General features: G+C 42.7%; 1 protein-coding gene across 1 annotated transcript in view; it reads left to right on the plus strand.

Moving 5' to 3' along the window:
* LOC148816852 (roundabout homolog 2-like) overlaps positions 1–27,481 on the plus strand; it is an 87,472-nt gene that overhangs the window by 48,537 nt on the left and 11,454 nt on the right. Inside the window, exons 7-20 of the mRNA XM_088939630.1 lie at positions 8,160–8,284; positions 10,268–10,439; positions 13,622–13,827; positions 17,479–17,560; positions 18,044–18,212; positions 20,045–20,211; positions 21,226–21,347; positions 22,688–22,904; positions 23,574–23,698; positions 24,832–25,003; positions 26,040–26,234; positions 26,527–26,550; positions 26,685–26,727; positions 26,990–27,129. Of these exons, the coding sequence (XP_088795756.1) occupies positions 8,160–8,284; positions 10,268–10,439; positions 13,622–13,827; positions 17,479–17,560; positions 18,044–18,212; positions 20,045–20,211; positions 21,226–21,347; positions 22,688–22,904; positions 23,574–23,698; positions 24,832–25,003; positions 26,040–26,234; positions 26,527–26,550; positions 26,685–26,727; positions 26,990–27,129 (1,959 nt within the window). The remainder of the gene's footprint in view (positions 1–8,159; positions 8,285–10,267; positions 10,440–13,621; positions 13,828–17,478; positions 17,561–18,043; positions 18,213–20,044; positions 20,212–21,225; positions 21,348–22,687; positions 22,905–23,573; positions 23,699–24,831; positions 25,004–26,039; positions 26,235–26,526; positions 26,551–26,684; positions 26,728–26,989; positions 27,130–27,481) is intronic.

The raw sequence follows: 27,481 nt of genomic DNA on the forward strand, positions 1-27,481 counted from the left end.
ATTTTATCATAGTTGTCCATTTCTTAAGAGACATTTTGCTAATATACAGAGCAAACCCACCAAAAGGTACAGGGTCATAAGTGAAGAAGTGGCGGTTAAGTCAAAGCTTTGATTTTATCCAGGCTTTAGAAAAATCAATGAACCACCAGAAGCTCTTAGGAAATTGGTCAAAATAGATTGCTAAAATGTTCTTATTTTTAATTTTACCATTTGCTATCAAATATGCTGTAAACCACTACTGATCCAGTTGACTGTGTTGTAAAATAACCTCTTTATTTTCCGAGCCAAATGTATTTATAAATATTATTTTGTGGAAAGCTTTTTTTTGTGTCCATAGATATTGGGTTTATTTAAATAAATATTTAAATATTCCATGTCTTCCATAATCTTTATATTTTTAAATTTTTTGGTACAAATCACTCTGGCAAACCTGCCTTTGAAATAGATCATAAAAGACATCAAGCCTTAATTTCAGCAGCCTGAAACCACTGTGCATGCATTATAACATTTAAAGCTGCCAAGCAAAAGGAAGAGTAAGACTAATATGTCAGCATTGTTCAATAAAAGATTGCTGCATATGATATTTATTTTTTTTCAATAAATCAATAAAATGCATTCCCTATAGAGAACGATAGTAATCCCTATGGATTATATTATTTGACAGCTGTCGGTGGAATAAGTTTAACAAACTCTGAAAACGTAGCTGCATTATTTATGAATAAAAATGGCAACGAGTGTTTATTGGTACTGTGATCTAACAGGTCTAGTCTAGGCGGAAAGATGTAAAGGCCATATTCAAATATCTCGAGGGTGCATTTATTCTTCAGTCACTTGAAAGTTAAATGGAACATTCTGAAATCCATTTCCTTTTGATTTCCATTTAATTTATCATTATCCATGCAGGCCACAACTGTGCTCGAGTCCATTTTGCGTTTTCAAGTCAAACTCATCTCATATTCATTTTTTTTTTCTTAATTTTTCTCTCCATTCCAGTCGGCCCATTCCGTAAGTAACCATTTCATCTCATCTTTGCATGTGGGGTTTTGCTGAAGGTGGAATACTATTGTGTGAAAAGTCAAGCCTTTGAAGGTTGCTGTAATGGGGTGTATATAACACTGTATAAGTGCACGGCACAAGTGCAGAGAATTTTAAAGTATGGGCAGAATGTATTATCCTGAAGCCTTTACTGTACTCTTGAGGAAATAATAGAAATACCTCATCAGGCTAAAGGAATATATATTAAGAAAATGCTTGGGAGCAAATGCAGGGCCATCTTATCAGCACTCTAAATGAGCAACACTTGGATCTAATCCATTGAAATTCAAATGTATTCTGTTTTCTTGGATTAAAATGTGCATCTTGTATTGTTGCCCCTGTGTCCTTGAATCCCTGGGTGAATTAAAATGCGCCGCTCCCTGTAACAGCATAGCAATGGACAGGCATATTGAGAAATGACCCTGACTGACAATCCTGATAAAACAGTGGAGGAGGGGGATGGAGAAGCCAGCACTCCAGTATTTACATGCAACTGGAATGAAGTCCAGGAATTCTCCCTCTACAGTTAGTCGATGAGACAAAGACCACAACCAGAAACGAGTTATTGTTCCTTTGGTGTACCCAGTCGTGCCAGAACCAATATCACATCGACCAAAACTATCAAATTACCGCAGCAACTCTGTGAGGCTGGTGTTGGACAAAGTGTTATCCACACCCAGTTACCAACTGCAAAGGTTTGACCTAAAGTGTTTTGCATGACAAGATCTGAAATAGTTTCTATTGCAATTAATTCTACACAGATGCATTGAAAACACAGCAGATTTCATTGGTTCGATGCTCACTTTCAATGTCTCCAGTATATAAACTAGCACTTCAGTGATGTATATTTAATACCTGTTTAATCTTCTTTGCACAGAACGTTTATTTGTACTTAAAGTAAGGCATGCACTGAAGCCAGGATTTTGGATTTTGTGATTTTACATCTCCCTTTTTTAGCAGGTTTTAGATTCGCCCAAACTCTAATCCTGCGTGTCTACCAAGACACATGGCTGTGTTGCTTAACTATCTGAGGTGAATTTGTCTTGCAGGAGAAGTACACAAGGCCCGCCAGAATTTCCATATATAATATTTGACAAATTAGGGAGCATTTGTCCTTTGATATCTTTTGAGGCATTTTAAATAATTCATAGCCTGCCTGTGTACTATTCGAGTCAAGCGGGTAGTTTTTTCATCTGTTCTTCTTGATCAGTTGGCACAGAGCTAAATTTCAGAATAAGATGGGGGTAAATTAGGACACTGTATCAACACATCAACACAACATGCTTCACAGCTTTCCCGAAACACATAACAAGAACATAGAAGTTTCATTTAATGCAATGAAACAACAGAAGTCTGTGTCTCTTTCGAAGAGGAAGACATCTGTGGATGTACAGTAATGAATGCTGCAGCTCATGTTTGAGTTGGGCTTTTCACACATTTTTGTGCTTCATCGTTCTTCCGCAGTTTTCGAGATTACACAGAGCCAGGAGTGGGTTTAATAGGCCAAGTGCTCCACCGCAGTACTGTGAAGAAGATGGATTACTGGTGTTAGGGTGGAATCTGTTGCGATAGCTTTGGTATTTGGGTGAACTTTAAAAATGTGGATTTGAGGCGACCCTACTATTAACAGCACAGTCTGAAATAAGCATAGTGCTATAAGAAATGTGATCATTTAAAAAATGTCAGTAGTGACATAAGATTTGACTGTTTAAGGGTTGAAGTCAATGCAGGTGGTGAAATTTCAGTAATTCTTCATGCTTTCTTATTCATTCTAGTACCTCCGGGTGCTAGATTTGCAGACGATTACTAGACTTGCAAACTACTTGGAACTGCAATTTAAGAAAACCCCAAAGTATAAAACTTTATATCTTTTCTCAGTTGTTTTAACCTCTGTCAGTTGATTTTACCAACAGTTACATTTGATCCTTTTCTCTATATATGCGCTCTAAAAAAGGAAATTTGAAGACATACAGTCTTTACCGCAAAGAAATTGAATCGAAAAAAAAGATGTTTCTCATACAGAAACACAGGGGGAGAAAAGAAAAAAAATCCTGAACATATGAGTTTCTCCTCAAACCTAAATCGATTTCCCTGATTTTCAGCCCGGCTTGTTGAAGGAAGGAAGTTATATTTAGAGTTGTTTGGAAGTGTAACATCTAATTGAGACTGAGAGAGTAGCAATTTGGCATGGTCCTGGGAGAATATGAGCAGAGCTGGTTTTCATGAAGTCCTGCAAAATGAAAAACTTCAGAAAATGAGAAAAAAATGCAGTTTGGGGAATACAGTGTATTTTGTACATGGTGATATTTGTGTGTGGGTGTAAGGGTGGTGGTGGTGGGGGGGGGGGAGTTTTGGTAGACTGCAGATTTGTAACATAAAGCCCATAATTTCCTGCTCCTCTCAAGTCACGTTATAATCCATCTTCATTATTTCCTAAATGTTGATTTTATGAACATATCTAAATTGATTAATAGGCTGAAAGTCTGTGCCGCAGTGACTTTACACAAGATATAAACATCTGGCATTTTTAAATCCATTTAAAATGGATTATTCTGGCAGAAGAGATTGACACTATAGATCCCATGTACTATGTTTCAGTTTATGTTTAATTGCTCATTTCTTTACAGAGTATTTGGTTTTGATGATCAAATAATGCTTGAATTTGGGAAAGGGAATATATCAAGAACATATATATTTTTAATATAGAAAAGCAGGTGATCTTTAAATGTCTCTCAGGTTAAATGTTTTGAGGAAGATGTGCAGAAGGTGGCATTACCCGTGCTGTCGTTTTCAATGAAATTCAGTTTAATTCTTGTTGTTCAGTCAATCTCAAGTGTGATTTTCATTAAAATTGTTAAAAATCTAAACAGATTTTTAAGATTTAGGAGTATTGTAATGAAAAGACATTTAAAAAAACAGAAGACAAAAGAAAATGACCAAAAAAACCCCACACAAAATGACACTAAATCCCACATTTACTTTGGTGGCTGACTTTTACCTGGTCAAGCGTTACAGCTTTCAAAGGGAGACGGTAAAACTGAGGGGAAAGAGTTTCTGACTGAGGCCGTCGTTTGAAAGAGCCTCGTCTGTTTGGTTGAAGACCTGCTGTGAGGTATTTAGGGCAGCTGCAGCCCCTCGCGTAGGAGAGCTCAGACAAATTGTGCGCGGATCATTCAATCTGTGTCTTAACATAAGTGGCGTGGGCGTTGGCTGTGAGGGTTGGGGGGGTGGCTGTGCACAGCCCTGAAGCAGACAGGCTGTGCCACCCTGTGCCCACTGCTCCAAGCTCTGTGTCCCAGCCGGCTGCATTCCCATACACAGACTGATCCACCATGTGTCGCGACCGCCACCATCCCAGCATGCCTCTCTCCACCCTTGCCTGCGTGGAAACCAGAGGGAAGGTACTCGGCCAAAGAGGATTAATTTTTAATCGCACTGGGCTGATATTTCCTTATTTTATTGCTGGACAGAACACTTAGTAGCGCGGGGTAGAGCAAACGTGGGCGTTGCGACTGAAGTTGCCAGATTATCCTCCGTCAGATGTATATGGTCATTCCTGTCCTTGAGCTGAGAACGTCTTATGCGTTACTACGAAAAAAAGAAAGTGTCCAAAAAATAGCAGGTGAACTCGTATTCCCTTAGCATGTTGAAGCATGGTCACCGAAGAAACAGTGATACTATTTTAAAACCACTGTTGCAGACTTATCCTGTCATCTTATTTTAGAACTGTGCTTGACTTAGCCATGCTTGCAGCTCTGGTCTTTAATTTTCCCCTCCTAGCCAATTCTTCAGCCTCGTCAGGCAATGCTGGTCCATTAAAATGAGCTGCCAGATTCCAGGTTTTGTAAGTAGTACTTCTAAAATGGAATGGCTTTGCAGTGAATTAATCCTGATCCAGCAGTTTGGGGGAGTAATGTGTATACTTACAGTGCATGTTTTTCAGGGACCTCTTATGTATATTTCCATTCAGAGACCTGAAGTGAAATGTGGTAATGGATTGAAAAAACATTCTGTTTGCTATTTTTTTACATTTATGGAGTCAGACACTTGGGTTGTGGTTTAACCGGTATTTATTATGCATTTTTTTATTTACCCTTTCACCATAAATTGGCGATAGAAGTTGCCCAGGTGCTTGAAATGCTATTATTGCTTGCGGAAAAAAAATAAATTAGTTTCTTGCAATAGGTTTTGACAGCATTTTAGAGGTAATGCAAAATCATTTTTTCACCCAATTACTCAGCTGAGAGCATTTGAAGATGCTTTTTAGTTCTGTGTGATGTTACTACTAGTGGTAAGAAATTTGTTCTGGCTGGAAAACTAAATGTACAGTATGTGTGGCTCCTGACTGACGCTTGAAGCGGATGTGTTTCACATTTTCTTCCACAAAATTCCTTAAAATGCCCAGAGAATCTAAAAGTCTTTACTTGCAAGTGGTAAGTTTTACAGATGGAGCTGGTTAAGTCCTAAATACATCATTCCTTGGAATTGTTACACACATTTACAAGGCAGGGCCAGGATTCCTGAGCAAAGCACAGTTTTAATTCAGGTTCTTACCCAGATTTTGATTCTTTTTAGTGTGTACTATTACTGCATTGGTTGACTTATTTTTCACACTGTGTTATTTATATCTTTCAGCGGTGATACAGATATACAGGTTATTACTTGCAGTTACTGTGATAGTTCCAGGCGACTGCATCAGTTTGTGCAGAGAATGAGAAAGAATCAATTTTTTTGTGCGCCCTTGGGACAGAAATCGAGAGAAAGGAGAAGCGGGTTAGTGCTGTTTTATGAGCCCCACTGCCTGATAGGTCAGGGGGTCTGAGAGGTCAAATTATGGCGAGAGCAGCGCCGCTTCAGCAGTGACCCAGGAGGTGAGGTGGAGGCAGCCAGCTTGACCTCTGCACATCACCTTTGCGATTGCACATTTTCAATATGATTTATTTAATACGGCACACATGACATATACGCTGAAGCACGGGGTGCTCCAGACCAGCTGAGGAGGTTGCTGATCTAATATGTTCCCAGACTCATGGAGGCATATTGCAGATGAGTTTTGGAAACTGGTCAGACTGGGACAGAGAATGACCCCCCTATCGCGTTTAGTCAAGGTCAAAGATCCCTTAAAAAGGAAACTCCCAATTTGTTTAGTATTTCAAGTGAACAGAAATGCATTGCCATCAGTGCTACCACCTTAATTGAATATATAGAGTGTACATATAATCTGAAAAAGAAAATGGCCCTTTTTCACATGAATGTAAAATTGCGTGGCGGTGTTGTAACCATCCTGTAACCTGATCCAAACAGATAGTGTATCAGAAAAGAAAAGCAGGACCCAGTCAGTGCTGGGATGCAACACTGTCAAGGAACATTAAAATGGCTGCTGCAAGTGGCGCTGGTAGTGCTCTCCCCACTGGACTGGCTTTCCCAGACCGATGCCCCAGTAGGGTCACCGGGGGCATTTTTCTGCTGGACTGTTCCTTCCTTTGGAACACACGTTAAACCGGGGTCCTGACTGCTTACTCATTAACAAAACCTTAGACCTGTTTGCAAGAGCAGAGGTTTTCACCACAGTGTCCTGGCAAGATTCACCATCAATTCAGTTCACCTCACTGATCTGTTGTGTAGTGGGGCAGCTGGTGCAGAATGGCTGTCACTTATCACCCAAGTGGTTGCTGCATTTCAGTGTGAAAGAAATGGATCCCCTCCAGTATGTGAAGTGCTTTTAAATAATTTGGGGGCCGAACATGCTAAACACATGTAAGAAATTATCATTATATTTGTATGTATTAAATATACATTTTATATAAACAATATATTTATATATGCTGTGACTCAGTTCATTGATGATCTAGGCAGCAAATCAACTGTATTGCACATGTCCTGTGCAAGTCATATTAGGGCTCTCTAAATTGAGTGAGGTCTTGCAGGTTTAAAGCACAGGGCAGTTTTATATGAGTCTAGAGTTGGAAATTCCAGACTTTACTAGGGAATCTGGAAATGTATGCATTTGTTTCTGTTGCTCAAAAGGAGGACTGATGCGCTTTAATTAAATGGGAAGTCAATACGAAGAAGGATGTAAGTCCAGTGTAAAAGCTTGTCTGTCTCTGTCCCCGAAGAGGCAGGTGGAGTGTCTTGTGATGTATTTTCAATTACAAGCCAAAGTGAGAGAAGAAAAAGGTACAACGAGGAAGGGAAGATGGGAGATGAGAAATCAATTTTCAGCTTAAGGGTAAAGGTGTCAGCATTACACATTCAGATCCTCATGAAAGGGGCAATTGCTCATAAGCTGATCAATAGCAATCAGGCGATGCAGAAAAGAAAAGCACAGTGTGATATAGATTGGGGTTGAGGGGGGCATCATGCTTACATGTCCCTCTGCGGAGACTTAACAAGATCAACCCCTCATATCACCCCTAACCCCTCATCTGTGCCAAGGGGCAAGCAGGGCAACTTTGCCTGGTGGGCATGACTGAGACTGTGAAAGGCCTTTGTATTCTTTCATAAGGAGGCCTAAGGGAGAGATAAGTCCAGAAGATAAACATCTGTAAAACCGCACCATTGATCATCTTCTTAGAAAGAGCAGGGTTCACAGACACCGCAGTGCCCTGACTAACAAGGGCTCTTCAATGTCCTTTGTCCCCTCCTGAGCCTGACATGTGCAAATTTGCGGGACAGGCTTTGAGAACTACGCTGCCTAACTTGATAGGTACTGGGCTACAAGCTTAAATCTCTACACAAGAAAAATATGTGGGTGCTTAGTTTGTGCAGCCATTATGAAAAAGTAAAAGCTTCTCGTGTGGCTTAAGTAGCCTACTTAGAGCATAGTAACAGCGAGTCTTATCATACAGCAACATACCAGTAACATCGCAGTTGCAGCAGCGTAACTGTTGGTTACTGCAGACATTAGAAATGTATAGAATTTCTACTGCATAAGAAACTCAGAATCACACACCTTGAGCAGCTTTGCACAGTGTCAGCTCTGACATGTTTATCACTTTCTCTTGAGATGCACATCCAGAGTTTACACAATCAGAGGGCCCTCTGCAGGGGCAGACCGGCAGCTTGCATACAAGAGCTCTTTCTTGTCTTAAGAAAGGTCGTTAATAAGATCCTGTGTTTCTCAGTCCCTCCCCAGATTGTTGTTCGGCCCCGGGACCAAATCGTAGCTCAAGGACGGACTGTCACCTTCCTCTGCGGGACGAAGGGGAACCCCCCGCCTGCTGTCTTCTGGCAGAAAGAAGGGAGTCAGGTATGGCAGCCTGTTTCAGGTTTGGTGGCTGAGGATCCCTGGTTCCAGAGTGAGCCAAAGCAGAGTGAGGCGTCAGGACTTTTAGAGGGTATTTAGACTTTGGTTAGCCTGCTGCAGAGTCGAGGAGGTTGTGGAGCAAAGGGAGTTACTCTTGGTGCATTTATTTATACAAAACACAAATCAAAGAAGGAATACATTTTGGTATTATCAAGTTGAATACATATGTACCTAGTTAGGCTTTCATGCATGAAAAATGTCCTTCCCACAGTTTTGAATTGTGAGTATTCCTGAGTGAAAGCGGACAGCCTGAGAACCCTAACCCTAACACTTGCACCCACCTAAGAAGAGTGGCAGTTTTCCAGTCAGATGGTAGGCGAGAGGGCCGTTAATCTAAACTTTAGTGCAGGCATTAATTCTCCAGGATCCTTCAGAATCCTTTACTTAATCAAGGGGCTGCTTGGAACGAGTTGGCAGTGGTGTGCATGACCTCCTTCTGCTTCCTTCGTTGCTTGTGCTGTGACGAGTGGGGTCACATTCGAAACGGTGTCAGGCCATGACATCTGCAGAAGGGGTTCTGTTCTGTCGTGCACTTGAGCTGCGGCAGAGCCAGATTTTAAAAGCAGAGACTGGGGATGGAGAAGCTGAGCGTTCCCTGCTTTCAGAGACAAATCTCTCTGCTAGATTGCCTGGTGCGGCAGTGTAGGAGGAGAATGAGTAGCCTCAGAAATGCATCAGAGAGAGCAAGTGCATCAGAGAGGAGAGCCCCGGCGTGGGCGTGGGAGGTGGGGATGAGCAGGACTGCAGCAAGCAGAGAGGCGTTCCAGGCTGCCTTGGAGCTGGAGTGGGGGAGGGCCGACCCTCCTCTGCGTTTCCACATTTGAACCCCCGATGGACGCATGAGGTTTCAGAGGAAATAATGATAATCTTTCACCACTCACAAACCTGAAAGCTTCTAGTTTTGGACAGGAAAAAAAAAATAAGGGACGCAATTCAGTTAGAAAGGCATTGACGCGTTAAAAGAATCTCACCCTAAAGGTTTGACATGATGGTGGTCATCTGTGACGACTGTGTTATCTGCCAGGGCTGGTTCTGTGCATTCAAAATTCCAAACCCATCTACTTCTGTTTTGTTTTCTGATGTATCTTTGCCCTTTGTCACCTTTGCTTTATTTTTAGGATTAGCCTCTCACCTTTGACCCTGTCTACCCCAGAGATGTAGTTTAAGCCTCTAAAAGAAGGGAAGGAGTGAGCCTCCAGTCCCCTTAACCTCACCCAAGTTACCACCCCCTGTTCCCACAACCCCTCATTCTGGTCCGTGCCCTTCACCACACCCTTGCTTGACACTTCAGATAATAAAATGCTTCTCAGGGTATCGCTCATTGTTTCCACAGGCCTGAACAGTCCCAAGGTTTTCATTCAGCATTGGCTCATTCGAGTATGTTGCGAATGAACAGATAGACTTCCGTATCTTAAAATATTTCATTTTGTTTGAGATTTGTTTTTCAGAGCGTTTACAGATTTCAAACTAACAATTCAGAAATTATGTGTTCTCAAAAGCCCAGCAGCAGTTCACTTACAGTTTTCTCTCATCTTCCTTTATTTTTTTTAGTTTAACTTCAATGTGAAACCAGCGCTTCTCACGTTCAACGCATAAAAATGCCAATAAATCTAACTGAATGAATGCAGTGGCTTAAACTTCTGTGTTTAGTTTAAAACTTTAGTCACCACTTGCATTTTTGGCTTGAACATATTTATTTTTGGTCGAAGTCTGCTTTATGTCTGGTTTTCTTTCTGCAGTGAGGCAGAACCGCTCCCGTTTTCCAAGCCAATACTTAACTGCTTTTTGCTGTGGGATTGTGGGATGGTGTTACAAAAACACATGCAAATCCTCAACTGTGACAAAAGTCTGTTTAGTTTTGTAGCTTTTTTAAAAAATAATTCTGAAGGTGTTCCACACTGACTCCTTCTATTCCTGTGTGTCCAGATTCTTCTGTTCCCCAGTCAGCCTCCAGAGCAGTCGGGCCGTTTTTCCGTGTCCCTGAGTGGGGAGCTGACCATCAGTGATGTCCAGAGTGAAGATTCTGGCTATTACATCTGCCAGGCCATCAGTGTGGCCGGGAGCATCCTGACCAAGGCACTGCTGGAAGTGGAGAACGGTGAGCATTGGTCGCCGAGTAAGTGGGTTTGACCTGTATTCAGACCGCAAATGACCCAGGAAGTGATTCCACTGCCTCATTTTGGTGACACGAAATTCCCAGATGTTGAAGTGAGCAAATATGACACCTGTGCAGCATGCTCCCAAACCTGAAAAGAAGCAGGTTCCAACATTGCAATAGCTGGTAATTTGGCTTTGCACATATACAGTATTTGCCTGCCACAGCTGGCAACGTACTGTACAATAATGCAAAGGAATAGTATTTGTACTGTGGGAGGCTGGAGGTGTTAATTTTAGTTTGGCAGTGATTCAGAAGAGAGATTCATTTAGCACATGGTGTTTTTAAATGCATCGCTTTACCGATATAGCTCATAAAAGTATATCTCGTTAATGTAAATCTGGCATGCCAAATTGATGATATTTCGTATCTCTGCTTTTTTGTGCCGTTTTCCTTCAATATCTGCAGATTTCCCTAGATGGCTTTTTTATAATATTTCATTAAGAGCAATCCAAAAGCAGCTCCAATTCTAATAGCAAATTCAAAAGGTTTTTTTTCAAAGGCTTGCCGTTTTTCCCTCGTGTTTATAAATACAGAAGTAATTATAAAAGCATTCCTGGGGAGATCTTTTTTTTTTTTTAAATCTCTTCAAAATTGTGGTGGATAGACTTGTAAGATCTTTTTTATATCTCTAAGAACAGACGCTCGCTCAACATTTCGATAGTTAAGTGTAATTTGCGGAAACAAAAGAAATGAAAAGCCAGGCCTCTCAGATAGATAAAACTCCTGACACCCAAATGAATCGACAGCAGGAGGCCCTGGATATGTAATGTGTAGGAACAGACATGCTCTGCATTGAACTACCACAGCATATGTTCAGTTCTTTCATGCACTTGGTTAACTGGATAAACTGTGGGTACATATGTGCTGTGCCTCCTAGCATTCAAATATTTGGAGACTATCGTGCATATGTGAAAGAAGCTTTGCTGTTTTTCTTTTTGTTTTGTTTTTTCCTAGCAGGATTTTAGAAACAGTACTCTCAAGCATGTAATCTTATTAATGAGTCCTGCTTTGCTTCTTAAATCGACGAGAAAGCTCCTCAGATGGATGCCAAAGTAATAAGAAACTTGGATTCGCCAACTGGGGTTGTGAGGGGGTCTCGGTACAGCTGGGGGGTTAAGCAGTCAACTAGCCCCTAAAGCTGTGCTCCCAATGGAAGAAAGTGTAAAAGCATGTTATATATAGGCTTAGCCCCGGCAGTGTGAAGGACATGCTGGACTATGGAAAAGGGCTCACCACTGAGTTTTATAAATGGCCTGTCAGTTGTGCCCTGTTTCCAATGAGGAATGGATGATCCAGTGTCCAAGTGCGGTCAAGACTCATTAGGCCTTGATTTCCAGATATTTTGACCCTGTCAGTGCTCCTGCTTCACACAGACCATCCCTCCCCACACACACTCTTCCATGTTCCCTTAACACCGTAAACACACACACACACAAAACAGGTATGAGACCTGAAACTGGTTCTGAGGCAGGTCTGAGCATATCCAAGCACCAGACACAATTCTCTCTCCCTTTCTCACTCTGATGTGTAGCGTACTCCAGTGGTTAAGCTAGGGGTAGATTAAATAAAAAATAAACCTACTTCTAATTCGGGGAATGGAATGAAATGTGTTATATTTCCCCCTTGTAAGGTAGAAATATAACACATTTACCAACTTGCCTTCTAGGGTAATGCCATACGTTTTAACATACATTTGTGCTGTGCTGCTGTGTGTAGGGCTAACTGCTGTCACAAATCCGGTCAACAACATTGGTTCACTGGTTTACTTAAAATCCAGAAACACAACTAGCATAGGTTTTTAGACCAAGACTCTTGACTTTACCCTCATACGATTGGGGTGCACATATTAACACGTGGCTGATATGGAGGCTATGGAAAGCTTATGGTAATCACTGCCTGTTTTTGCCGGCATTGCACCCTCATACTTTAATAGGGACCGGTTTGTATTCAGTATCTCTGTATCATTATCCCTCAGTGTTTTTCATATAGAAGATACAAACATGCATATTTAGGTCTAGGCCAACTCAAACCCAGAGATTGCTTGTGAGTTTGCTTGGACTTCCTTCTGTACTCTTCTTGAAAACTGATGTAGCTTTATCTTGACAGTATCTGAGTTTTTAAAATTCAGTGGAATTTTTAATATGTTCTGCTCAAGGAAGCCTTCAGTTCTCCCGTTAAAAAGGCTGTTAAATATTTTCAGATTTGGAATTTCCAGGGGTGGAAAATTGACTTTCAAGAAGGCATTGCAAATGCTCATCGTGATCAAAGGTCTTGTCTAGCTTTTTTATCAAAATATATTGCAATTTTAATTTCAAGGCATATGTAGTATGAACATGTTAAATAATTGACTAGTTTGCTCCTTTATTTGATGAAGTCTTTCACTTAAGTAATTTTCATTTTTAGTGGTTGAAACGTGAATTATTCATTCAGACTGGGAGTTGCAAAGGGTTTTTTTTTCCCTTGCATTGCTGCGCAACTGTTTTACTGCTGTCTTACAGCTCAATGCCTTCTGAAACGCAAGCATTATTATATTACCCGGCACTGGTCATTTGTAAAGCCTGTAATGTATAAATGAGCAGGTCATTCAAAACTAATAGCTCATTAAAACTGCAGTCATTAGAAAAATACTGCGGCAGGTTAAAGGGCTAATTAAAAGGAGGATCTTTGGCAGTTGTTAAGCTCTTTCAGAAGCACCAATACATCTTAGAGTAATCAATTAATACCCTCCTTTAATTGGCTTTTTACTTACGGCTAATCGCCAGCCACTATTTCCTCAATTGCTGGGCTCCAACAGACAGCTGTAAGTCTAACACAGCCTTGTGCGATCGATAAAGAGAAAACATCACGCCGAGAAGCAGGCATGAAATTAGTGCATTTGCTGAGACTTGCAGGTATTTTAAATCCCATCCTTTCTGTTGCCAAATGAAAGGAAAAAGGAAGAGTTTAATGACATATATTCTTACAATGCCTGGCTCATCGAAAAGTTCAAAGTCTTCCTTACATTTTCTTACAGAAGATCTGAGATGTGATTCCGTCTTTCATCTGCTACGACAGTCTGAGTAGTTTTGAGCTGGGCATGCCTTGCTCATTCAGTCTTGTCATTTTCCTGTCCACCCCTCCAGCACCATCAGACCGTGTCCCTCCGATTATCCGCCAGGGGCCAGCCAATCAGACTCTGGCCCTGGGTGCCACGGCACAGCTGCAGTGCCATGTCATGGGCAACCCCTTACCCAGCATCCAGTGGGAAAAGGATGGACAGAGGATTCTGGGAAATGATGCCCGCATCAGCCTAATGGAAAATGGCACATTACAGATCACCCTCCTGCAGGTATTTAATAAAGACTTGTGTGAGAATACTATTGAAGACCTAAGATAAGATCAACTTTATTGTGCCTTAGGAGAAACAGTTTATGGGCACACATTGCTTCTGTATATCTGAACAAATCAGGAAACATTAAACATCACATTTATTGCACATGCATAATTACATATACATAATTTGTGACAGCATAATCAGTTTACACTGACCCAATTACAGTTGCACCCTTGCCATTTATTTGTATTAACTGCTTTAACAGATAAGGGAACAAATGAATATTTGCATTTATTTTGATCCACATTTGGCAACCCTAAAGCGTTTGCCAGAGGGAAGAAATTGATATTCAGAATCATCTTAAGAATAAAGTGAAAGTGCTAGAAATTTAAAGTAGACAAATTCTCTTAAAATGTCTAAAAAATCACACAAGTAGTCATATACTTCTTCCCCTCCAGCACTTGGTTTTTTGTACAAGCAAACATGTTTGTGAGTAAACCAATGCAGAAAAAAGCAGGCCTGCTTTCAATTCTCAGCCTGTAACTATCAGCACATATTCAGAAGTATTGTATTTAAATGCAAGAGATTCACCTGAGATAATTCCCCCGATTTCTCTCCAGAGTGATGTGAAAATGTTAAGTGATTGTGGTCCTGAAAGACAGATGACTGTGGAGGATTTAATTAATTTGAGAAGAAATGGGAGCTGGCACAGATTCTAAATGCACAATATTCATCAGTGCTACAGTATATAGTGCTATAATAGTCCTCATCCGTTTCATACTCATGATGAGTATTTTGCTAATTGTAGGACCAAGGTGTAGAAAAAGGCTTGGAGTGTTTAACCTTGAGGACCATGTTCTGAAATACTCATTTCCATACAAAGGTATTTGACTATTGGCTGGCATGGTGGAGTGGTGGTGAGCACTGCTGCCTCGGACCGCTGGGGCCCTGGGCTTGATTTCTGGGGTGCTGTCTGCGTGGAGTTTGTATGTTCTCCCCGTGTTCATGCGGGTTTCCTCCGAATACTCGAGTTATCTCCTAGTCCAAAGACACACTGGTAGGTTTATGGCTTCTGGAAAAAATAGCCCTGGTGTGAGAGTGTGTATTTGTGCTCTGCGATGGACTGGCGTCTCGTCAAGGGTGTATCCTGCCATTGCATTAGGCTCCAGTGTCCTCCGCAACCAGTATTTCTTACTGGATAAAGCAGTTTAGAAATTGGATGGATTATATTTGACAGTTCACAGTTTCTGCAGGCTTTTAGTCTTGTTGTGTGCCACCCACACACACACACTTAAAGTGACTGACTTCTTCAGCTTCATCTTCTCAGAAACTCATTCCCTCCCCCCATTCTCATATTCACAATGACCTGACAACCCCCGTCTCCCGAGACCATTAACTGCTTGTTGGTTCGTGGCGGAGTTGGGGGGGGGGTGGTGGGTGAGGAGGAGGAGGTGTAGTCCTGACTGATAGCGTTTTTTTCTCCTACTTGAGCTGGCTGCCTGCTGTAAAAAGTGATGCTGTGAGCCTCTCTGGAACAAGAGAGATGCATTAACTTTGTATGTCAGTGTCAGTGTACGAATAAGGAAAAAAACAGAGAGAAACTAAGTACAGGGATGAAAATATTTTGCTCCCTGACGGCCCAACCTCATCAAATTTTAACAGACTGTTTAAGCGTACAGCCCAACACAGCCATGCACAATCAACAGATATGTGCCCTCTACGTTACCCCACAAAGTGGCCCCATACAGCCAACCCACTACTCAACAGCGTCAGCCAAGTGACCTGCTGGAAGGCGGGCAAGCCCACCAATGGGGTCACCCTTTTCTGAACGGTAGCAGGAAGAAATATTACCTTGCGTTTCCCCGTTTGTTTTAATTCAGCGCAGCTGTTTGAACAAAACCATCTTATTATCAATGCAACTGGCGCATGTAATACCATCCATTACTTCACATGCTAACAGCTGTATGTTGCAGGTTTTCCATTTTTAACAGCTGCTGGCCCAATTTGCTTCAATGCCGATGTAAAGGGAAAAAAAACCACGCATCTTTCAAACTGATGGAAACTCATAACAAGAAACATGCCCTTAAAAAACACAAATATGGAATCCTAACTTAATATAATAAAATAGACCTGTTTCCCTCGACCTCAGAGCATTGTCATAGAGCAAAAGGACTCATACATTTGACAGAGAAATACAATGTCCATTTGTCTTTTGCGTGGGCTCAAAGTAACAATAGCTGAAAGGGGAACAATACAGCTGTAGAGTTACACCACAATAGTTGAGTTAGATGTTAAACCTTCAAATAATTCTCTTATTGGGAATCTGCAGCTTTTACCAGCTAATCTGCAAGAACCATTAGATCCTGATTGCCAAAACCCCTAACGTCTTCCACTGTCTGAAACAATTCCAAGACCTGTTTCTGACCGGAGTCACCGTAATAAAATTCTAACCTTGCCCTTTGCCTTTTCTTTCCTTAGCATGGAGCGTGTGAATTCCCGAGTCAAGGAGTTGGTTCGCTTTGCAACGTCTTGCATTTCTTACACTTTACATGTCTGTGAAGGCCAATATAAAAGCTTTAATCATCATGACAGAAGCAGTGCTTAAGCTCAGCCAGAGCTGATAGCACGCTTTCATCATCTCCTGAGTCACTCCATGGATATGAAAGGAGACTAAGAGCAGTGTGCATGAAACATTAACAAACACAGAAAATCCTTTTAGAAGAAACCCTCCAGTCAGAATCACTGTGGGAACAATGTGTAGATTATTGCTGATCTGTTGAGCTCTTTCTTGACATTATGAGTTTTCCATTGTGCATTATACTGTAAGTGTTAACACAAAAACAATTTTAATCTCCAATGCTTAGTAAATTGTATCAGGCATTATAACTGTAAGAGGAAAGAAGATCATAAAATAAGCTTAGTATATAGCAGCAGGCCTACTTTCAACATTGATTGACTTCATTTCCTTTAAATGGAAAGCAAACATTTTTTTTGGGGGGATATGACTTTTACCCATGACTGTGACCCTGAAAGAAACTTCCCTATAAAATTCTGATTATTTCACAAGTACCCCTGACCCATCATTTGTCAAGGTTCTAACCTTTTCTGTTCCAAAAATGCCTCTCTGTGACCTTTCTTCCTGTAGCTGCCCAACGTTTCAAGTAGGCTGTAAATAACGAATGCATGAACTGTATTTATTAGCAGTTTCCATCCTGCACAGCAACAGGTGCAGGATTGAAAAGTGAATCAAGAGGTAATTAAGAGGTGAAGTTCAGATTTATATCACTGGGTGTAATTATGGCAGGTTGGTACCCCTTCAGTTCCACAGGATCTGATTCAATTAGAGCACCTTGACTGAGCGTCTCATCTGAAATATGGTGTCTCCTGCAGCAGTGTCAGTGGTCACCATTCTGAGGGACTGCTTTGCAAATTCTGGTAATTTCAGAAGGAAATAAGTGAGATCACATGCTTGCTAAGATGCGATCCAGTGAGATCACGTGCCTGCTAGGATGTGATCTAGTGAGATCACGCGCTTGCTAAGCCTGTGTGATCTAATGAGGTCAGGTTGGAATATCTGACAAGTCAGGATAGAAGGTGGTAGTGGAGCTACATCAGCCTGCAGAAGATCGCCATGTTAAGTGCTTCACTTTTGCTTCTTGTTGCTAGGAAACCGATTCAGGGGTGTACACCTGTATTGCTTCTAGCGCCAGTGGGGAGACGAGCTGGAGTGGTATTCTCACAGTGCAAGGTACAGTACCTTTGCTCTTTGAAAATACTAAAGGACGGAAGAGAAATGAAGTTTCCCATGCTTGGCCATGTTGCCTTTTGTCCTGTTATGATTTTTTATGACTTTAATTGAATTCCCTTTTTTATTTGCTGTTACACGAGATAAAGGTTGTAAAAATATTTTTTGTTTTAAAGTTTAAAGTAATGCTACAGAACATACACTTTTCCTTTCCTGAAAGAAGCTGTGCGTAAAAGCTCCATGGTGAACTTGTATTGAGTGAATTGAGGAATTAAAAATAATATTTTTCCCCCATCCAAACTATGTATGTAACAACGTATAGTACTGCTCTAAAAATAAGAAAAACAGTGTACAGGATTGATAACATTTTAGCATTACACTTATAATATAGTGCTGTACTGCTGTTATTAAGTGTGTCAATGTTTTATTAGGATTTGACACTGACATTAAATCTCTCTTTGCCTTCCTGTCACTTCTGTATTATAGAAAGGGGAGCCCCATCTGCTCCCCAGCCCTCTGAGCCCAGTCTCCTGCCTGGACCCCCCCAGAAGCCCATCGTGACCAACGTGACGCGAAACAGCGTGACCCTGACCTGGCAGCCGAACCCCCATGAAGGAGGGGCGCCGGTCTCTTCCTACATCATCGAGGCCTTCAGGTGAGACCACTGCGCGCGGCCACCGTGTGCACAGCCATACCCAAACCCCTGGGCGGGATGCTTGCCTTTCTTCCGAGACGTGGAAAACGCAGTAAGGTCGGAACGCGGTGCCTGCGGTTCCAAAGGAGAATGCCAGGAGCACAGGGGGCCGCCTGAGTGCTCCAGCACGCGAGAGCTATTCCGAAATGTGATGTGGAATGGGAAGCTGCTTTTTTCTCCATGATCTGAACAGTTCGGCTCTGTGTTTGTCATTGTGGCTGTGCCTGTAACGTGAGCTCCTGTTAGCCCTGAGACTCACCGACATAAAAACCACGGATACACACACACACACTCCTACTCATGCAGCTGGCAAAGAAAAAAAGAAACCAGTCCAGACAATATAGATTCAACAATTCAACAATACAGCTGAATGGTGTCTGCAGACACTCTGCCCCTTGGTAGCTAGAGGCATCTCGTGCCCAGACATTTTTCATTCTTTATTAATTGCATGTCACAGTTAAGCACTAGTATCCAGACGTGACGGACAGGGGCACACACCCATATTGCCTCTCTGTCCCTGACCTTTTCCACATTCGAATAATGGAGGGCAGCCTGTACCTGCGCTTATCACATCGAGTAGCATTATGTAAATGCTCTTCACTCCCTTTATAGTGCAGGGGGATGAGGAAGTTGCTGAAAGGAAACTCGAATAAATTAAATTGCCGGCCCGTACCAGATTTTTCTCTGTGTTGCGGCAGGCACAGAAACAAAAATGCAAGAACAACTAATGACATTTTGGACTTTTTATCCAGACTGGGGCCCTTTGTATTGCCTGCTCCCTGTGCCCGGCTGTGGTCCCAGTGCTGCAGAACTGAGGCAGCTCCCAGCGCCACCTGCAGGCTGTGTCCCTGTGTGTCTGGGAAGGGCAGCCTGACAGATCTGAGACTTGATCTCATTCGCATTCGCCCTCTGGGCAGCAGTTAGCACAGTGCTGCATCCCCAAAATTGATTCTTTATAGAGACCGGGGGGGGCTTAATATGATTTCTACAATAACATTTCCTTGCCTGCAGTGCTGGGGGCACGGGGGGGGGTAAGGTGAGAGCAGAAGAGGGAGATGGGTAGGGGGAGGTAGTCATTCACAGGTTCATGGCCGACTGTGACACCTTGTTATGGAAATGATCAGATTTATCGTGCCTGTGGGCGGGGAGGAGGCTAAGCCGTATTTGTAATGTGTGTGTTTTTTTTGTATGAGCGTGTGTCTGTGTTAGTGTTTTTCACAGAGTCGATCGAGAAAGTGACCTTGGATTTATTGCTCGCGATCAGGTTAGCGTGAGGGATATGCGCTGCTCTGGCAGCGTTAACCGTTGAAGCCGCATTCTACAGGCCAGTCGGCTATAAAATCACTTGCCCTGTTGTGAGCTGTAACTGCAGAAAGGAAAAAAAAAACTCTACATATACCAGCCAGAGAGCGACAGAGAGAGGTCAGGCCATCTCTAAGCCAGAAATATGTGTTTTGGCCTTAGTAAATGATCATTTATAATAACTTGATAAAATAAAATACATTTTGTAAATTAAAATACAGGGTACAACATTTGCAGCTGGTCTTCTTTTAAACTCACTGACAGTAAGCTAGTTTTCATTTCAAATTTCAATGTCTATGTGGATATTTGCTGGGTCCACATGAATTGTCTCCTCTAAATTGTCCCTGGTGTGTTTGTGTGTCCTACATTGAACTGGCTTACTGTTACCTGTTATCTGTGCTGGTGATTGTAAATGGATGGGTGCTTCCAGATCAGAGCAGTGCGCTGGGGAATGAGTACATTAACACTTGCTCTCTGCCTTCCTAATCTAGCCAATCTGCAGGAAGTACTTGGCAAACAGTGGCAGACTTTGTCAAGCTGGAGAAGCACACCGTCAGCGGCCTCTTCCCCAACACCATCTACCTGTTCATCATACGTGCTGTCAACAGCTACGGCCTCAGCGATCCCAGCCCCATCTCCGAGCCCGTCCGCACTCAAGGTACAGTGTGTGCAAACCAATGAATAACAGTGGAGCTTGTCACACCAGAGTGCTGGGAACAGCAGGAAATGACTGCCGCCTTAAAAATTGTTCAGACTGCATTTCACGATGCGTTTTTTTGGGGGGTGATTTACTTTTTTAAATGACCTCCTTTTAACCAGACCAGAATTTCCAAACAACCAAATGCTAGGATAGTGGACAAGCATGCTGTGCTGTAGCAGTTGCTGTTTAGTGGATGTTAAAAACAACATCCTGTGACTTCGTAAGATTAGGGGTGAGAACCCGAGTGTCCTGGGACAGTACTGTCTGTCCACTCTGTCATTCCACTCTGGGGCAGTACTGTCTGGCCTACCTAAAGAGCCTCCATAATCCAGCTGGTGAAACAGTTTCTTTCTCCTCTACTCAATCTGCTTTATAGTGGGGCGCTGGTACATGTCTCCTGCATGTCACCCAAGGAGGTGCTGGTATAAACCGAAAAGAGCTGAATTGAATATGAAATGAAATGTGCTAAATTAAAGTAATTAGTATTAATTGTTACTCATAATTATTCAGTAAAAGACATACTAGAACTGATGCTTCTGCACAATTTTAATTACATTAAACTGAGATTTTGCATACCCTTGAGGTTTATGTGTGTATATGTTTTAAAAGTAAAAATGTTCTTCTGTGCCATGTGCATACAACTCTATCTAAATTGCAAATTTGAGAAAAGATTCCATTATAGCATATTCTATCTAGAAGAAGTGTCCCACTTTTTTTTTGTGATTGACATCTTCTTAGAACAGAGCGTGATCACCTGAGGAGAGGAGGAGTTTGGCAGGACAGTACTGCCTAGTGTTCTTGATGGTAGATGTGTAGATGCTCTTGAAAAGATGTGACTAAAAAGTGGGGGTCAGTGTATTTTTCATGTCACCCAGCATTCTGCGACCGTGAATCTGAGGCGTTGTGTTCAAGGCCCCATGGGTAAGAGGCGAGCCACACTGACTGGGTCCACTCTTTCTCCTTCTGTGTCAGACGTGAGTCCAACAGGTCAGGGTGTGGACCACAGACAGGTGCAGCGGGAGCTGGGGGAGGTGGTGGTGCGGCTCCTGGAGCCTGTGGTCCTCTCTGCGTCCAGCATACAGCTCTCCTGGACGGTAAGTCTGCCAGCTGGCCAGGGTCGCTGTGAAGGCCGGGGTGGCTGTGGTGACTCCCTTAGTGCCCGAAGAGTTCTCAGAAGACGAACTGGGATGATTCCCGTTAGGAATGCCATACGCAGGTTAGGAAGTGAACCTCTGCAGTCAAGAAGAGCTTGAGAGGAAAGAAGCCAGGTATTAACAGTGAAAGAAATTAACAGTATTAAACCTTGAAAGGCAATGACAGGCCACCCAGTGGATGTCTTTACGCTCGGCAGTGGAACACAGTTGGAAGTTACAGAGGACAGCACCTAGAACTGAGGATAGGAGGCACATTCATGCGCAAAGAGGCTGGAGAGCATTTTGTAACGAGTTGCCAAGCCATACTGTTGAAGCGGTTTTGCTGGGAATCCTCAAGAAACAGATGGATCCTTGGATCAACAAGTTACTGGCAAAAAAGTGAGCATGGTGATGGATGGCCTCCTTTCGTTTCTAACCTTTTTATGCTCTTACTGTATATACGAGATTAGATCATGTGTGAATATTGGAATTATAAGAATGTTTTTTGCAGATTTTAATTGGTTGTGGGGTAATAACACGTGAGCCCCATTGTGTTGCCAATATTCATTTTACTTAGGGTTTTAAGAACACAAATCTACTTCCAGTCCACCATTCGTATTCATATTTTATGTCAATGTCACACTTTAGATACAAACTGTCAGTATCCTGTATTCAAACCATTTAGTGCTTGCATTGTAACTTTGTGAAGATCTGAACCTACAGAAAGCCAATGGGACTTTGTCTTGCCTTGTCTTGACACTGCAAAAAATTCAACCGTTCCACACTTAAATCTCCATATAAAGTAACGAGGATTTAAGCTATGAAGTGTTTTCAACATTGTACCATCTGTCTGTCCATTTTGTAACTGCTAAAGCCAATACTTGGTTGCGGGGGTGGGGGGCTGGAGCCTATCTTGGCCGGCACCGTGCCTGAAGGCAGGACACACGCTGTGCGGGACACAGTCCATCACAGGGCAGACAGACACAGACACAAACACACACACTCACACCACCGGGGCCAGTCCAGTGTTTCCAGAATCCATTGACCTATGTCTCTGGACTACGGGGGGAAACCAGAGTACCCAGAGGAGAACAACGCGAACGCGGGGAGAATATACCAACTCCACACAGATCGGAGGCCAGACACCGAAGCCAGGGCCTCTGCTCTGCGAGGCGGAAATGGTAGTCGCCGTGGCACCGTGCCGCCCCCAGAATACAAACCCGCTAAACCCGCAGCAGCTCGTCCGATTCCCAGCCTCTCCTCGGCTCGGCGGTCACTCGGTGCTGTTGGGTGTCTCTCAGGTGGACAGCCAGTCCAGGTACATCCAGGGATACCGGCTGCTCTACAGGCCCAAGGGGAGCGCTTGGCTGGTCCAGGACGTGAAGGCAGCCCCCGAGCGCAGCACGGTGCTCCCTGACCTGCGGAAGGGCACGGAGTACGAGGTGAAGATCCGGCCCTACTTCGACGAGTTCCAGGGCATCGACAGCCAGCTGCTGGTAGTGCACACGCCTGAGGAGGGTAAGGAAGAGACCTTGTGCTCACGCTTGTAGACCACCCTGACGTAGGGCATTGTACTCGTGACGCTGGCTGCGTTTCTACCCACCTTTTATTTCAGAGTCACGGGTCCGTGAGCGCGGGAGGGTTCTTCTTCCTCTTTTGTAAAAGACGGAGGCGAAGTCAGTGATCCCGTTATGAAGTAAATCAGTTCCGATCAGTAGTTCGGTTGTTGAAGTCAGTTGGGTGCACGTGATAGAAGTGGAGTTTTAAATGTTGACGTCGGACTTGTTCGGTTTTTTTTGCACACGTAGAGGTTAATTTCCATGCTGAAAAGTAAAAAAAAAAAGAGGAAGAAAAAAAAACATATTCAGGTGTGACTGATTCAGCATTCAACATATGCATCGTAAAGTGGTAGTCTTGAAAAGTTTGATGTAATTCTAACTATAAAGTAGAATGTCTCTAAGCAGTATGTAATGTTCATCTCCTGCATTACTGACTTGGATTATTATTATTATTATTATTAAAAATGTATGACTTTTTGAACTTGTCATTTTATTTAATTTCAGAGACAGATATTGAAAGTACAGTTTAATTGTGGAAAGACCAAAATTCATTCCTTAAACTAAATTAAAAACGTTGCTCTTTGGATTATAGAAGTCTTTCTTATTAAAGCCATCATTTCATGTTCAGCCCCCAGTGCTCCCCCACAATCAGTAACCGTGGTAACTGTCAAGCTGAGCAACAGCACCAGCATCAGTGTGTCCTGGGAGCCACCCCCTGTGGAGAAACGGAATGGAGTTATTCAGGAGTACAAGGTAAACCGGATCGGATTAAATTCAGTCCGGATTGGACTGAAAAGTTGCACTGGTAGAGGATTAAGTCTTCAGTTCAGGGATCTGTGATGTGTGATTCGTAAGCATGTTTTACGTTATTTTGTTAACAGTTATAGGGTGTAATTAAAGATAATAACATCTTGTGACCATTCCTGATATTACAAAATAAATTATAATAGTATTTGTATCTTCAATTATAATAATTCAATATAAACATATAAAATAAATGCTTATTAGAAACCACTGGACATGTCAGTTTTTGTAAAATGTCTTATGCTGTAACTAAGGTCATATATAATTTATATAATCATATGTCTTTACAGAGATTATGTGTAATTCTGTGGTATATGTAATTGCACAGGTCATAATATTAGTTTTTCTTCTTATTGTAACTTTATATGTCCAGCTCTGTTATTGTTTGCTGTGATGAATCATGATTATAATAGCAAGAGTTCAGTGAAGCATAGAAAGCAGGACAAGGAATATTCACTCTCATTACAAATGATTGAACACAGGAAGGTCCCATCAGAGTTCATTATATACAGTATATATACTGGGCAAGTGCAAAACTGCTGTAAAAATTCCCTGTATAATTTTTTTTTGTTCATGGTCCTTTAATTGTCTCCTACAGCAGTTCATTATGACTGTCCTAACTGTCCTATCATTATCTCAAATCACAGATTGCATACATTTATTATCACACATTTCACAGTACAGTATGTTTACATAGCACAAGCGACAGCCCAGCACTGAAATTCAAAAGGCCAATGCTTGCAGAAATTCCCTCTGCAAAAGCAGCAATTACATTCCAGTTCACTCTGCAGAACCTGCAGCACAGTATAGAGACGTTACCAACTTCTTTAAATACCTTTAATGTAAGATATGGTTGAAGATTTTACAAGACATTATTGCATTTAGTTACACATTAATGACATGTTGTGTTTCTGCTATTTCACTGTCATGACACAATCGCACCTAAGAGATAGCCTCATCTGCAGTGTCACCTTTGGGAGCGTGCCTCAGTCCCTCAGAGGCTAAGGGCCAGTTCAGCTGTACTGGTTTGTGTTTAGTTAGCCGCCGCCTGCCTCAGTGTCCCTTTGTTCTTGTCTCCCCAGGTCTGGTGCCTGGGCAATGAGACACGGTTCCACATCAACAAGACGGTGGGTGGGACTGTCCTCTCCACGACGGTCGCCGGCCTGCTGCCAGGGATACTGTACCAGGTGGAAGTGGCAGCCGTCACCAGCGCAGGAGTGGGAGCCCGTAGCCAGCCCGTGTCCGTGCTCATCAGTGAGTGCCCGTCCCTCCCGTGGGATCTGGGAGCAGCCGACAGGTTTCCCTTTCGGATGCCGAAATGTGCAATGCAAATCAGGGCCTCACGCATACACAGTTTTCCAGCCCGGGCACGAATGGGTTTGAAAAGGCCATTTAAGAGGAGTAAAAATAGCCTCCTGTAAAAGTCGCTGTTTCGCCACACGTCGCCCCTTGCTCTCGGTGTTTCGCCTTGCAGGAGTCGGCGGCGTTGCCACGCAGTTTTACTCACGAACGCTGTCAGTGGGACTGCGCAGTGGCGTGCACGAATTAAACTTGAAGGAAATAAAAAGAAAGGGGGGAGAATAAAAGCTCAGGAGATTGATGAAGTAAAAATAAATTCTGAATTAAGAGCTTTAGTGAAAGGACGGCTCAGAAAGCAGGATTTAAGGATGTCGGCACTGGCAGAGGCTCTGATGGATTCAGGCGCTGATTTTTTACAGAGATGGGGTAGTAGACGAGAAGGTTCTGTTACCCACAGCGTGGAGCCTAGTCTTTGGCAGAGTAGAAGGGCCCTAATCCCTAGATCTCAGATTAAGATCTAGGCTGCATGTGTGCAACAAGTCTTTTAAGATAATCTGGAGTTAGGTAATTCAGTGTCTTATATACTGTATGAACAGGGGATCTAAATGTCAGTTGGGCTCCAATGAGATATGTCGTAAATAGAAATTGTGGATTATAAAATAATAATGAAATATTACGAAATAATAATGCAAGAGAAAAACTAGGATTGCTTGTCTTACATGTTTGAAAATCCAAAAAACAGATTTGACTTGCCAAACTGAAAAACCACATCGTCTAATATAAACATAAACATATCCTCTTTCAAAGTGTTCTTTCAAAACTGCTGAACTGCTGTGTTAATATAACACAGCGATATCCTTTCATGATTAACGTCAGTGGAGAAAAAAAACAAAAAACTTTATACAGTCTGGAACTGAAAAGCTAGTTCTTCTCAGCTCTGCAGCTGATCTGACCAGCGCCCGTCTGATTTCTGCTTGTGTCCATTTCACAGAGCTGCCCTCGGACCAGCCCTCAGCGCCGGCGGAGCCTGGTGAGAACGTGAGCTTAGCAGAGCAGATCACAGACGTGGTGAAGCAGCCGGCCTTCATCGCAGGCATCGGGGGGGCCTGCTGGGTCATCCTGATGGGCTTCAGCGTGTGGATTTACTGTCGCCGCAAGAAGAGAAAGGAGCTCAGCCACTACACAGGTCAGCCGCGGACTGCCCACTGCACTGACACATCCTCTTTCCCAGTCAGATCGCGGTCCGGTCTGCTGGTGCTTCCCACCAGCAGTGAGCAGCAGACCTGTTCAGTTCTGACCTCGGGCTTTATTTCGTTTGAGTTAGACGTGATGAGGATTATTCAAACTGATTTAGATGTCTTTCTAATTTGTGTTTGGGCGCTATGCAATAAGAACCACACAGGCTTGGCTTTTATGTGTTTTAAAGTGGTGTCTCCTCTCTAAAGATGATGTTCTCATAGAGTGTCTCTCTTTTACAGCTTCCTTTGCTTATACTCCTGCAGGTAAGGAAGCATCTTTCAATCTTATCTTGTTATCATTTCCGATTTTCCAGCTGAATGATAATTATTGGGTAAAAATGCCCGTGGTAAAATTCAGATTGCTTTTATTTACTGTTTTATTTTTGATTTTCCTGCAGTTGGATTTTCTCATGGAGAGGGATCTGGTCTCATCAATGGCAGGTATGACATAAAATTACAGTTTACTCTGAGCAGGAACCGGGAGGATGAGTGACATTACACATACAGGCAAGACAGAATAAATGACCCTTTACTTTTACATTTCATGCTGTTTCTCTTGGGCATAGTTGGAGATAGGCTTAGTGCAGAAAGCATGAGATGAAGATTTGTTTTATTGGAAGCATTTAGCGGCGCCGCATTGGAGCACTGACACTGACTGGTAAATAACACTGATATTGACTGCTGTGTCTTTCGTCTCCTTTAGACCTGGTATGCTTGGCACCAACATGGGCAACTACCCCTGGCTGGCCGACTCTTGGCCCACCACCAACCTGGTCCACAGCGGCAAGGAGTCGGTGACCTGCTGCACAGCCAAGCACGACTCCGCTGAGAGGTACTACAATGGTAAGCCTCACTGCCTTCTCTGTTTCAGCATATGGCCATCGTAGGTTGTGACCATGTGCAGTAATGTGAAATGTACTGGCTTAAACTGAAACTCTCCTTTTTATAGACAGAATCAAAGTCCTGAACAGCCACAGTGCCTTACAGATTTTTTTTTTCATTTCAGCTGAGCTTGAAGTGAATTTGTTGGACTGATTAATTTGTGTACTTAGTCCTAGCCAACACATTTTCCTCCTATCTACTCTTTGACCATTTAAAACCACCTATAATTTGCACACGACTGTGGATCTCGAGGGCCAGAGGTGCGGTCAAGTAAGGATATAATCTTACTCCAGGTCGAATGAAACATGTCATA

Source organism: Atractosteus spatula, chromosome 22, assembly GCF_055471065.1.
Source record: "Atractosteus spatula isolate fAtrSpa1 chromosome 22, fAtrSpa1.hap1, whole genome shotgun sequence".
Lineage (NCBI taxonomy): Eukaryota > Metazoa > Chordata > Actinopteri > Semionotiformes > Lepisosteidae > Atractosteus > Atractosteus spatula.